Genomic DNA, 13,877 nt, shown 5'->3' with positions numbered 1-13,877 from the left:
CTTGATCTGTGAGCTCTGGAATTTGGCTATGATTCCTGGGAGTTTTCATTTTGGGATTTCTTTCAGTCAATGATCGGATTCTTTCAATTTTTATTTTGCCCTATGGTTCTGATATATTGGGGCAGTTTTCTTTGATAATTTCTTGAAAGATGTCCAGGCTTAAAAAATTTTTTTTTAATCATGGCTTTCGGGCAGTCCAATAATTCTTATATTATCTCTCTATTTTCTAGGTCAGTTGTTTTTCCAATGAGAAATTTTACTTCTTCTTCTCCTTCTTCTTTTAATTAGATCTATTTTTGCTTTTGTTTTGTCTGAGATCACAGATCAAGGAAAAAGGATTACAACCAAGAATCACCTACCCAGCAAAATTTAATATATCTCAGGAGGGGAAAATGAACATTTAATGAAAAAGAGGACTGTCCCAAGATTTTTGTGCTAGGGCTCTGGGTCTTACTACAGGCCTTCATTGGGCTTCAGGCCTCAGCTGCTTGCTTTCCCTAGAGGGTAGACTTGCCTTTTGGCTTGTACTGGGGGGTGGGGGGGCTGAGAGGGTGGGGCTTCCCTGTAGGACTCCCCTGAGTGTGGGATTTAGCTGCTGGTCTGCCCAAAGTGTAGGGCTGTGCTGCTATGGAAATAGGGTCTCTCTGCTGGTAGGCCCCAGGGGCAGGGCTTCACTATTAGTCAGCAATGGGGTCAAAGCCTGGCTGATGGCTTATATTGGGTTCAGGGTTGCTCAGGTGGGGTCTTGCTATACTGCACAGACTGCTGACTTGCCTAGGGGGCTGCTGGCTTGCAGGAGGGCAGGGCCTTGCTGGTGGGTTACCCCAGGCTTGGAGCATTGCTGCAGGCCCCCTGTTGTGAGGCTGCTGCTGCTGCTGCTCTTGGACCTTGCTCCCCTCCCACCCCAGTGAGACAGTCCTTTCCTGCTGGGCTGGTGAGCTGCTTCCCTGTTCCTAGACCAATTCTGAAGTGGCTTTCTAGTTGTTTGGAGGGGAATTTGGGAGGGCTTCAAAGGGGTCCTTCCTCACTCCACTGTCTTGGCACCATTGCCAAGCATCATTTTTGAAGAGAACCAGTGACATCACAGGTGACTTGTGCATGAATTGGATTTAAGTGAGGCAGAGTTGCACAAAGTCATCAACCTCACTCACTCTCCCTGACTGGTGATGGACAGTTCGCTCCCAAAGGGACTGCTTCATTCCAAAAATCAGTAAAGTAGGCAAGCCTCCGTCACATTAGTTGGAGACGAATAAATGCCCTTTCTGATAATAGGTGGACAAACCAAGAAGATTCTAGATTTCATTCTATCCATGCAGTTGAGGTTCTGGGGTCCTGTGGGGTCTTTTTGCCAATATCTCAGGAAATCAGCCTAGCAGGAATTGGTGCTATCACTTCAGGAATGTAGGCACATCCAAGGGCTGACTTCTTCTGTCTCCTTTTATGGAGATAGGAATGAATTGGGATGGGAATGAAAATTACTCTTCAGAGTTATTGGGGGAACTGGTAGTATAAGAGAAAAGTCTATTTAGTGTTAGAAATTTCCCTGCTGGCCATTTTGCTCAGTCTGGGGTAAAGAGGATTTGCCATAAAGTAAAAATTCCTTTCCCATCATTCCCTGCCCCCCAACCCCCCAGCCATCCCCTCACACAAACATACATGTCCTCTTCGACTTCCTGAAATATACTTAATTAAATGAGGTTTCATGGTTACCATGAACCAATTTTCCCAGTTCCTATCAGAAAGAAAATCTATATCTATATCTATCTATCTATCCATCTATCTATATCTATATCAATGCACACCAAGGGCATCAATATGTCCCCTGTTTCCACTGTAAGGAGTTCAAATGCACAAAGAGTAAGAGAAGAATATCCTTCTCTTGGCATGTGTCTAGTCGTGGAGGAGCTCTTCAGGCCTCTTAGAGGCAACAATAACAGTGACATGTCCCATTTAACACATTCCCTTAATTCCTTCCTCCCAGCTCTCCATCCATGAGACAGACGACCCCAATGACAAACGCTTCCTCTTGGTGATGAAAGGAGCTCCTGAGAGGATCCTGGAGAAATGCAGCACCATCATGATCAATGGCCAGGAGCAACCTCTGGATAAGAGCACTGCAGAAGCCTTCCAAACTGCTTACATGGAGCTGGGAGGGTTAGGGGAGAGAGTACTGGGTGAGTAGGCCTGGGAAAATGACAGAAAAGGGCCCACTGGCCACTACTACATAAAGGATTTAAGTTGAAAAAGAGGACAAGTTTATTAAAAACAGTGGAAGGTGATACCAAGGGAAGGAAATTAATTGATGGAGTGTGTGTTTCTAAATGACATTGGAATTTGTTTTTGGGAAAGAAAAGCATATTTGGTGCTTAAACATACTCACAAAAATGCTTCAGGGATCCATGATTTTATTAATGGTCCTCCATTCTCTAGTGAGGAAGCCATCAATGAAATCATAGATTCTTGAATGAATGGTCTATGCTTTTTTTCAATGCTTGAGAACTGATTTTTATCAGTGGGGAGATTCCCAGCATATAAACTTTTTTGCCTGGCAAAATTTCCTCATAGTAAAACCTCTTTTAAACAACAGATCTGTTTAACCCAGCTGGGATGACTTTTAGGAGCTTTCCTACCTGAATTTTCAAGTGCAGGCCTTATCTTCCTTGTGGGTAAGACTGAGGAGGTTAGACTAATTGACCTGTACTGTATCTTTCAGCTTAAAAATCTGTGATTGCATGATATGATTTTTCACCTGACTGACTTTTACAACATCTTAGAGCTAGATAGATACTTCTTGTGATAAGCAGAGGATTCCAAATTGTCCCTAATGAAATTCCTTTCCCACAAATATGTATTGCACCTTTCCTGAGGAAGGTACAGAGAAGGGACCTAAGTTTCCATTCAAGAAAAAGAACTTTGATGCTTTAATGTGCTTGTGTGGTATGGAAGCACAGTCTCTCTTATTTCTCATCTTCCTCCTGTTTTCGTCAATGCCTTCTCTACTTGTTCCCCATGCATATCTGTTCCAGGTTTCTGCCATCTCTACCTGCCAGAAGATGAGTTTCCAGACACCTATTCCTTTGATGTAGAGACCGTGAACTTTCCCACCTCTGACCTCTGCTTCGTGGGGCTGATATCACTGATTGATCCCCCTCGATCCACTGTCCCTGATGCAGTCATCAAATGCCGCAGTGCTGGCATCAAGGTAGAGTTCTTTTTTCCTACCTTTTGGAGTCCTTCACAGGTGAGAAAGACCCTTTGAGGAAGTTTCATTTTACCGTAAAGTCCTCTCTACCAATCCCATGTATTTCCATTTCCATTTTACATTTGAGAGATATCATAAGTGAATGGATAGAGAGCTGGCCTCAAAGCTAGGAAGACCTAGGTTCAAGTCCCTCAGACATGACAGACTCAAGTCCTTCCCTGACACATGCTGGCTAAATGATACTGGACAGGGCACTGATAACCTCCTAGTGCTCTACACAACTCTCTGAGACTCTAAGTTACCAAAAAGGTGCCAATCTGCAATGAAAGAGAGCATTTCCTCATCAATGAAATTACTGAGGGGCAGCTAGGTGGCACAGTGAATAGAACACTGGCCCTGGAGTCAGAAGGACCTGAGTTCAAATCCAGCCTCAGACACGTGACACACTTACTAGCTGTGTGATCTTGGGCAAGTCACTTAACCCCAATTGCCCTGCCTTCTCCCCTCTGGAAAAAAAAAAGAGAAATTACTGGTCCAGTCTCAATCCCTATTCCTTTTATGTTTACATGAAATTTAATTGATTATTGGAATATTGCTTATTAGAATCCCATGGAGAAGTTTCTTCTCAGTATAGTTATTGTTTAGTCTAACACCTTAATACTTGAGTCTGGTGCAGTGAAGGGAGCCAAAGGTGTGGCTGAATAAAGCAGTTGTATGCTTTGCAAAGTGCTTTTTACACATGTTATCATATTTAATCCCTTTATGTTTTCCCTATCAACCATGACAGGCAATGAAAAGGCAAAAAAAAAGCCTATTTTTTCCAAAATCAATGGTTGCTTTCAGTCGTATGGCATAGGACTCTCTTCCCAGCTCTTCCATTTACAAGCTCTGTAATTTTGGGCAAATCACTTAACCTCCCTGAGCTTCTGTTTCCTCATATATAAAAAAGAGAGTACTTTGCAAATTTTGAAGTGCTATATAAATGCAAACGGTTGTTACTATCGTATAGAACTGATGGCCTTTTAAGCTATAAGGTACTGTATAAAGGTAAGGCTGTATCTTTAAGCATTTTCTAACCCCTTTTATCTTCATGATCTTTTGAAGTAGATTATGTAATTCCACTTTATATACTTTTTTTTTTTTTAAATCTGAGGCTGTCTCACAAATCCTGTTGCCCTAGAAGGTCAAGTTAAGAACTGTACCAAAAAATAAGATGCCCTCCTTCAGAATCAAGGAATGTTGGCAAGCAGATATATGGAAAATGTACTGGTGCTGGACTTTTACAGGGAGAGGAAAGATACACATCACAACCAAAGGTCCCTCAAAGGGCAATTCTGTTATCAACACTGATTCTACCCTACTAGCTCTTGCCTCAACCAAGAGCAGTTATGTCCCTCTGCTTTTGCTAGGCCTGCTTCTCATTGATTATATGTGTTTCTCCTCATTTTAGGTTATCATGGTGACAGGTGATCATCCCATCACAGCCAAAGCCATTGCCAGAAGTGTGGGCATCATTTCAGCTAATAGTGAGACCGTGGAAGATATAGCAAAACGTCTTAACATTCCTGTGGAGCAGGTTAACAAAAGGTGAGAGCAGAGGTAATGCAATTGTTACCCACCTCCGTGTTTCCAAGGAGCTACAGTGTTAGAAGCTCATATTCATCAGATATAGGTTATACATGTGTAATCATGTGAAACGTTTCCATAATAGTCATTTTGTACAAGAAGACTTGAATAAAAATAAAGATGCTTCAGTCTGTATTCAAACAATATCAGTTCTTTGTCTGGAGGCGGATAGTATGCTTCATTATTGGTTCTTTGGGATTGTCTTGGATCATTGTATTACTGAGAATGGCCAATTTATTCATAGTTCTAAATCATACAATATTGCTGTTACTGGTTCTGTTCACTTTACTTTTCATCTAAGTCTTTCCAGGTTTTTCTGAAATCATCCCCCTTGCCATTTTTTATAGTACAATAATATTCACAATATGTGAAAATAGTGTTCACACTAATATCCATTACTATCATATACCACATGGCTTGTTTAGCCATTCCCTAATTGATGGGCATCCCTTTGATTTCTATTTCTTAGACACCACAAAATGGGGTGCTATAAATAAAAAGTTATTCTTGATCCAATTTTACTTCCACATTGGAATTGAAAAAGTTAGAACTAGAAGAGCTATTAGAGAAAGATCATCTAGTCCAGGGGTTCTTAATCTTGGGTCTGTGAATTAAATAAAAGTATTTTTATAGCTAAATTTCAATATATTTGGTTTCCTTTGTGATCTTATGCATTTTGTTTTATATTTAAAATAATTATTCTGAGAAGAGATTCATAGTTTTTACCAAAGAGGTCGATGACAAAACAAGGGTAAAGAATCCCTTGTGTAATCCACACACCACTATTTTATTGATAAGGTAACTGAATTGATGCCTAGTTGGGGAGGAATGATCCCAGGTCATGAAGGAAGGACTTAACAGAACTAGTTCCTTTCTGAGCCATTCCAACATGAATTAGTGTTACTCTTTATAATATTAAAATTTTTTCTGATATTTGTCAAATATTTCTTAAATCGGTGGTTAGTTGTGTGTAGTCCCCAAACAAAAGTTTCAAAGACTTCTGCCCTCTTTTTGATGACAACGTGGAAATCTCTCCACACAGTTGCTAATTTAATCTCCCTAAGACACAGGAATGACCCATGTCAATGGCTACTTAGAACTCTTCAGTGGCCTCTAGGATAAAATACATGCATTTAAGGTCCTGCTCAATCTGTCTCCCACTTGTCTTCCTTCATGCATGCTACATTCCAGTCAGACTAGCCTGTCAGCTGCTCCTGAAATCATCTCTCTGCCTTCATATAGGTTGTTTCCCAAACCTAAAAAGTCTTCCCTTCTCACCTGTGCTTCTTAGGATTCCTGACTTTTTTCAAGATTCAGCTCAAGCGCCTCCTGGGAATCCTTTCCTGGTCTCCCGAGTTGCTTGTGCTCTCTCACATCCCCCTGAAATGATCATGTGCATCTTCATTGCCTCCCTGCCTAGAATGTAAACTCTTTGAGGTCAGGGTCTATTTTGCCTTTGCATTCCAGTGCCAAGCACACAGCCTTACATGCAATAGGCACTGAATAAACATTTATTTGTTGAATTGAATACAAAAATAATATGCATGTAAGGGAGAAGCAAGCAAAATGTTAGATAGTCCAAAAAGAAAATAGTTGTTACTAGCTGGAAAAATCAGGGAAGGCTTCATTGAAGAGGTAAAATGTTGAGTTGGGCTTTAAGGGACAAGCAGTAATTCAACAGTCAGAAGATGATGCTAAGGTAGGGTATTCCAGACACAGGGAGCAGCCAGCCATTGTTTCTTCCTACCAGCTCTTTAGGGGTCCCCTCTTTAAGGGGAGGGGATTTGGGAGTATTCATTCCAATTGCTCCCCTGCTGCCTCTGCTTCCGCATCTTCAATGCCTATTAGTGAGTGAGGCTTCTCTATTTTGCAACAGTGTTGGGAGCATTAGTGAAGAAGTGAGGGGCCAGTCCCCTTCAGAGGGTTGTCATGTACTGGGCTCCCTTGATCAAGGAGGGTCCCTCAGCATTAGAGCTGTCCTTTTTCCTTAACTGAGTTTTTCTTTGGCCCCTCTAGAGAGGCAAAGGCAGCTGTGGTCAGTGGAATGGAGCTGAGGGAGATGAGCCCAGAGCAGCTGGATGAGATCCTGACCTACCACAATGAAATTGTCTTTGCAAGAACATCACCCCAGCAGAAGCTGATAATTGTGGAGGGCTGTCAGAGACAGGTGAGTCATTGGGGAAGTAGAGCTCAACACTGTGCTTGGCATGTAATAGGTGTTTTATAAATTTTTATTGACTGATTCACTGACAGGAACCCTGGTGAGTCTGAGTCAGATACCTTCAGACTGTCATTGAGCCTAGGGGAAGCCTAATTACAGCAGAAGGCTCTTTCCCAGAACACAGCTATGGTTCCTTCACAAGGCTCAGGAAAAGAAACGGCTAGTTCTTTTAAGGAAATTCAACTCAATTTCACAAGCATTCATTAAGCATTTTATTTTGTTCTGGGTACTGTGCCAGGTATTAGAAATACAATGACAAAACAACCAGTTAAGGAGCTTACATTCAAGTTTTTTCTCAACTGACAAAAACTGATTTCTCTTTCATTGGGACAAAATCAAAAACAATACCTTTATAAATATGTATCATTAGACAAAATAGATTCCCTCCCTTACCACGTCCAAAAAATGTCTCATTATAGCCCTTGACTATCACCTCTCTGTCAGGAGGTGGTTGGCATGCTTCATCATCAGTCCACTGAAATAGTGGTTGATCATGGTGTGAATGGCATTGTGTAATGTTGTTTGTCTTAAGGATGTTGATGCTTAAATTATTCTGGTTCCACTCTGCATCAGCTCATAAAAATCTTTCCAGGGTTCTCTGAAATGGTTCCTTTCATATTTCTTACAGCACAGTAGTACTTGCCATTATATTCATATGCCATGGCCTTGGCTTGACTGTTACGGTTTGAAGAAGATGGCAGCCCATCTATTTGTCATTCTAATTATGACTTCTCTGTTGAGTGAATTAGTTTAGTTGGCTCTAGTTGTGCAAAGAATGTGATCTTGCGGTCAATATTTTATCAGGAGATCTATAGATACACATTTCTGTCCTGCCGTTTTATCATTCATCTCCATTCATTTAAAAAGGTCTTGCTTGGAGACTTATAACTCTTGTTCTTTATATCACAAGACACTATAACCCTTTCCCCCTCCCAAATGAGCTCTTGTAGAACATGGAGTCTTCCTAACTTCCAGAGCAGATGGAGGCTATTATTTTTTTCAATTCTCCAAACGTGGCTACTCCTTGAAGTTTCTAGATTGAAAGTTAAAAGTTTGAGTCTCATTTTGTTTTTCTAGGATGCTGTTGTTGCAGTGACAGGGGATGGTGTTAATGATTCCCCAGCCCTGAAGAAAGCCGATATTGGGATTGCTATGGGTTGTACAGGCTCTGATGCAGCAAAAAATGCAGCAGACATGGTCTTACTAGATGACAACTTTTCCTCTATAGTGACAGGTATAGAGGAAGGTAAGTAAGGTCCCTTCCATACAAAGGACATCTGGAGATGTGCCCTTACAGAGGGTTGATTTAACCTGGTGGGTCAAGGGCTACTTCTGACAAGAACATTGTCCTCCTAGGTCGCCTAATATTTGACAATCTGAAGAAAATCATTGCGTTCACCTTGACCAAAAATATTGCAGAGCTTATCCCTTTCCTGATCTTCATTATTGCTGGGATCCCTCTGCCTATTGGTACCATTGCCATCTTGTTCATCGACTTGGGCACTGATGTTGTAAGTAGATTCCTGAGGAACTAGGAAATTGAATAAATATTGTACCAGGTGCCATTAACTTTGGGGACCATACTTTTTCCTTCTGGTTTTTCTATCCCCTGAAGAGATTTTATTAACTTGACAAAAGATTGATAATAAAATCAATGCTCTCATGAAATAGGCTTTCCAAATCATTCCAGTTACCTTGCCCTCCAAAAAATGTATACAGCCTGTTTTTCAGGTTCCTTATCCCTGAACTGGGGACAATGATTAAGGACCATGGGTGAAGCTACCACCAAAACAGTCTGCCCAATCTTTAGAGGCCTAGACAGGTTTAAGAGGTTCAAGAAACATTGCAGGATACAGCTCCCTACTAATCCAAGGCTCTATTAACTCAATATAAGGATAGTTACGGTGTTCTCCTAGATACCTTAATCCTAAAGTTAAAATATTGCCTTTACATATGGCAGTTTAACTAAGTCTTCCCCATTCAAGGAGGGGACCACTTGCTAAAGGAAATATAATGGAGACTAGAGAATAGAGTATATAAGCAGAAAACAGGAAAGATGACACTTTTCACTTTTTCAGGAATCTTCAGATCTAGTGACAAAATGCTGAGCACAGGTTACTGTAATTTCCTTAATTGTCTCTGCATCCAGAATCAACCAAATTAATTCATAGGATCAAAGACCTAGAGCAAGGAGATTAGAGGGCATCCAGTTCAAATTCTTCATTTTATAGATAAGGAAACTGGGGCCAAATAATTTGCGCAAGGGCACACCAAGTACTTAATAAGAGGCAGGGATGGTACCAACCCAGGTTCTCTAAATCCACCATAGACAATTCATAATTAAAGAATAGCTGAAGAATAACCAACATTGTTTAGGGTACATTATTCATATGACTTTGGAAAGCATGAATAAACATTAAGTGGAGAAGGGAAAGCCAACAGAGACACAGGAAGGGAAATAGCCCTTGCCAGCCCCTTGCCACCCTTCCTCCCTTTCTTCTCTACAGATAGTAATATACTGGGCTGCTCACACATTTTGGCATGGTTAGAGATCAGTTTCTTTTGAAACTAATAGCAAATGTGTCTTGTTGCTTGAAGACTTGAAAGTTTCTGGCCAAACTGCTTCCAGAGAGTTGGGATTCACTTATTCGCTCTCTTCTATTTGCTATCTAAATATTAAGTGACTGTGTTCTAGCTCCAGGGCAGTGGTGAGTGACTGGGTTTCACCATCTTTCCCTTCCATAGATTCCTTCCATTGCCTTAGCCTATGAGAAAGCTGAGAGTGATATCATGAGCCGGAAGCCACGCCACAAGAAGAAGGACAGACTGGCGAATCATCAGCTGGCTTTGTACTCCTACCTGCAAGTTGGTATGCTGAGGTCTAACTCCCACCTGTCACCTTAATGCCAAAGGTCTTTCCTAAGGCTCTGTTTCCTTAAGCAGTCAGAAGCTGCTTTTTTTAATTTATTTTTTGGATGGGTGGGGGAGAATTGGAAAGAGAATATCCTGAGCTCATTTGTTCCTACATCTCCTTTGTCCTGTAGGAATCTTGCAATCTGTGGGAGGCTTCTTTGCCTACTTCACTGTCTATACAGTCCAGGGATTCAGACCTGACAGGCTCATTTACTTACGACCTTTATGGGAAAGTGACAGTCTCAATGACCTTGAAGACAGCTATGGACAAGAATGGGTAAGGGAGGTCAAAGTGTTAGGCCCATTTATTCTCTATTCTATTGCCCATTTGTTCTGACTCATGCTGAAATGCCATGCTCTAGACTGCCCTAGTGATACTAGGTTATTAGAATCAATGAGGGAATGGAAATGTCAATAAGCATTTGTCCAGTGATGACTATGCTCTAGACAGTGTACTGAGTGCATGGGATCCAAATATGACTAATTAAAAAGTATTTATTATAGACATACTAGAGTCTGCCCCTGCCTTAAGGATCTTATATTCTAATGGTGGGAGACAATAGTCTAAGGGACTGATTTGTGGAGGAGATTTCAGGAAGAGAAAAGGATGTAGTCATGGTAGCAAGTTTTGGAAATGAAAGGACTGAAACCTTCAAGGCATGGTCTTTGATGATGAAATATGTTTCTATCTTCTCAGATGAGAGGTGGTGAGCAATAGGAGGGGAAATGCCAAATAGCCAATTTACTGGTTTTCTCCATTTAACTCTTTTTCTTTATTAAAAAGGAGGGAAATGAAGAGAACAGGACAAAAGTATCCACACTGCCCTGAGATACGTAAATGAAGACTACATTGACTAGCACCAGGTTAAATACAGTGGACAATGTTGATTAGTATCTCACTAGCTATCTGTGGAGTTTGGGTGGCACAATTAGTTAAAGCTCTGGGCTTGGAGTCAGGAAGACCTGAATTAAAATCGTGCCTGAAACTTACTAGTTGGGTTAGGTTACCATGGGCAAGTCACTTAACTTCTGTGATTCTTGGTTTCCTCATCCATAAAATGGGAATAATAATATGGTCTTCTTAACAGCGTTGCTGGGAGGACCCAATGACATAACATTTAAAATGCTACATAAGTGTTAGTTATAATTATTAAGTTTGATATATATATATATATTATATATATATATATATATATGAAATGTGTTTTTTTTCTTTTGTTAAAACAGTTTCCTAGTTAATTTTTTTTTAAACCTCAGTGATATGAGAGTCTCATGGGGGGAAAGCTTTGATTCTGAATGGAAATTCCTTTTGAGAAAGAGATGAGATCATCTGGCTCAGCCTGATTTCCCAGAGTTGTCTGTAGTTCAAGGTGGTCAGAAGGCAGAACATGAGAGTAGATTGGGCCTAAATGGAGACATAGCTTATTTTCAAAAATGGAAATGGCAACTTAAAATTGTGTTTGAATAGCTCTGACCTATATCAGGACTTGTCCTCGATTTTGGTAACAGTTTGACAGAGCTGGCACTCATCAGCTTTGCAGTACATGCAAAAGAACAACTAGGCTGCAAGGTACAACATGTGGGGATGAGTAAAATAAATTACACCATCCCTTCTTTCCTACTCAACTGTTATCTTTTCCGGAAAAGTGGGTAACCATCTGTTTCCACACCTATCCCCCTTCCTGATCATTTACAGACAAAATATCAGCGGAAGTATTTGGAATGGACCGGATACACTGCTTACTTTGTTGCAGTCATGGTCCAGCAAATAGCAGATGTGATCATCAGAAAAACTCGGATAAATTCAATTTTCCAGCAAGGTCTCTTCAGGTATCGACTAGACTTCTCATAGGCTTATCATGCAAAGAGGGTGGAATTCTGTTAGCTCATCAAAGGGACTAATGTTAGAATACTTACCATGGGAAAAGATTGTTTGATATGGCTCCAGGTCATATTAGCCTGATAGACTTTCAGTCATTCAGTAAATATGTATTAAGTGCCCTACATGTGCTGGCAGTGTGCTAAGCGTTGGGGCATAAAGAAAGACAAAAATGTATTTATGCTCTCAAGGGAGACAACATGCAAACGGTTGTATACAAACAAAATATATATAGAATGAATTGAAGATAAATGACAGAGGAAAGGTACTAGCATTAAGAGGAATTGGGAAAGGCTTCCCATGGAAGATGGAATTTTACCTGGGACTTGAAGGAAGCCAGGAGGTAGAGATAGGGAAGGAGAGCATTCTGGGCTTGAAAGACATCCAGGGAAAATGAAACAGAGCTGGGAGATGAAGTGTCTTGTGTGAGGCTCAGCAAGGAGGCCAGTGTCAATGGATCACAAAATAGTATTTGGTGGGGCATAAGAATACAGAATACTTGTGTGGAAGGGGGAAATGGGAAGGGGAGTAATGAAGGGTTTGAATATCTATCTATCTATCTATCTATCTATCTATCTATCTATCTATCTATCTATCTATCTATCTATATGTACATACAAAATATTAATTTTATCCTGAGTGTGATAGGGAGTTTAGTGAGGGGAGGGAAATTAAGAACTCTTGGCAGGGAGACCTGCTATTGTACCACTAAAACAATATAGGCAGGAGATGGTGAGGACCTGCACCAAGGTGGTGACAGTGTTAGGGGAGAAAAGAAAGTATATATAAGAGATATTCATATATATCTATATCAAATTCAGAAGGCTGAAATCAATAATCATGGCAGCTGATTGGATATGGTGGGGAGGAGGTGACTTGCAGGTTGGGAGCCTGAGGAACTAGAAATTTGGTGGTGCAATTCCCTACAATAAGAGGGAAGCTAGGAAGGGGGAAGGAATAACCAAGTGGATTCAAAATCTGTTCACGTTTATATTTCATACAGAAATAAATACATCTGGGTTGGGATCACATCTCAAATTATCATAGCAGCAATCCTCTCCTGTGGATTTGGAAGTATCCCAGTCCTGAATTTTACCACACTTAGGTGAGTTATGTGCCCTAATGTGGGAAGGGAAAGCACTGACCACCATTCGAGGAGAGTTAGGGATCAGGGTAAGTTGGGGTAAGATGAGGAGGTCTAGATCAGATACGAGGTAGTAAGGACTGGAGACCAAAAACCCCTTCTGAAAAAATGATTAGGCCTGGTCAAGCCGTTGAGGGAAATGAGAATGAATTCAAATCTACATTCTCATTGGAACGATTTGAAGGAAAAAGCACATTTTATGTCCTCATCTTTGAGTATTCCTTGCTTTGTGTTGTGCCTTCAAAGAAAAGAGCTGGTTTTGGCCAATTTAGAAAAAAAGGCTTCCTTGCTTTGAATCCACCTGTAATTGTGGTAGTTGCTAAGAATGCAGTAAAGTTAATAAGCCCCACCACCACTTACCTGAGGAGCTGGTTCTTATCTTCTGATAGACTTGGACTCTTGCATTTGGCTCCATTTCATTTTCAGGGTTCAGTATTGGTTTGTGGCAGTACCATATGCCATTGTCATCTGGCTATATGACGAGTTACGGAAACTCCTAATTAGGTGCTATCCAGGAAGTAAGTAACATCAAAGAAAGGGGATTTGGGTCCAGATTTGGGAGACCCTGCTGGGGTTTATTGAGCATTTACCTTTTTACATCTCTCACAAGCTCCATAGTTCTTACTGACTCTCTTTCTCTCCTTTCAGGCTGGTGGGATAAGACCATGTATTACTGAAATTGCTTTTGGTTCCAAAGGCTCTTCCTAATTTTTTCCTGATGATGTTCGGTGTTCTCCAGTCACCTCTGCTGGGAAGTCTCCTGTGCAATATGGGCATCATTCAAAATCCACACACTAGAATTTGTATGAAAGATTCTCAGTTAATGTATTGTAAAAATGAGATTTGACTTTTTGTATAGGCTGTTTTTCTTTTGCTCTCTGCCCTCTGTCTT

The 13,877-nt window shown here is 40.8% G+C and overlaps 1 protein-coding gene across 1 annotated transcript in view; it reads left to right on the top strand.

Moving 5' to 3' along the window:
- The window catches only part of LOC118837887 (potassium-transporting ATPase alpha chain 2-like), a 30,564-nt gene extending 16,902 nt beyond the window's left edge, over window positions 1-13,662 (top strand). The window contains exons 12-23 of the mRNA XM_036745027.1: window positions 1,982-2,174; window positions 3,027-3,202; window positions 4,653-4,789; window positions 6,845-6,995; window positions 8,127-8,295; window positions 8,406-8,560; window positions 9,795-9,918; window positions 10,094-10,239; window positions 11,659-11,792; window positions 12,845-12,946; window positions 13,412-13,503; window positions 13,634-13,662. Of these exons, the coding sequence (XP_036600922.1) occupies window positions 1,982-2,174; window positions 3,027-3,202; window positions 4,653-4,789; window positions 6,845-6,995; window positions 8,127-8,295; window positions 8,406-8,560; window positions 9,795-9,918; window positions 10,094-10,239; window positions 11,659-11,792; window positions 12,845-12,946; window positions 13,412-13,503; window positions 13,634-13,662 (1,608 nt within the window). The remainder of the gene's footprint in view (window positions 1-1,981; window positions 2,175-3,026; window positions 3,203-4,652; window positions 4,790-6,844; window positions 6,996-8,126; window positions 8,296-8,405; window positions 8,561-9,794; window positions 9,919-10,093; window positions 10,240-11,658; window positions 11,793-12,844; window positions 12,947-13,411; window positions 13,504-13,633) is intronic.
- Window positions 13,663-13,877: the final 215 nt, after the last annotated feature.

The sequence above is a fragment of the Trichosurus vulpecula genome, chromosome 2 (assembly GCF_011100635.1).
Source record: "Trichosurus vulpecula isolate mTriVul1 chromosome 2, mTriVul1.pri, whole genome shotgun sequence".
Taxonomy (NCBI): Eukaryota; Metazoa; Chordata; class Mammalia; order Diprotodontia; family Phalangeridae; genus Trichosurus; species Trichosurus vulpecula.
This window is presented reverse-complemented; position numbering and strand designations above follow the sequence as displayed.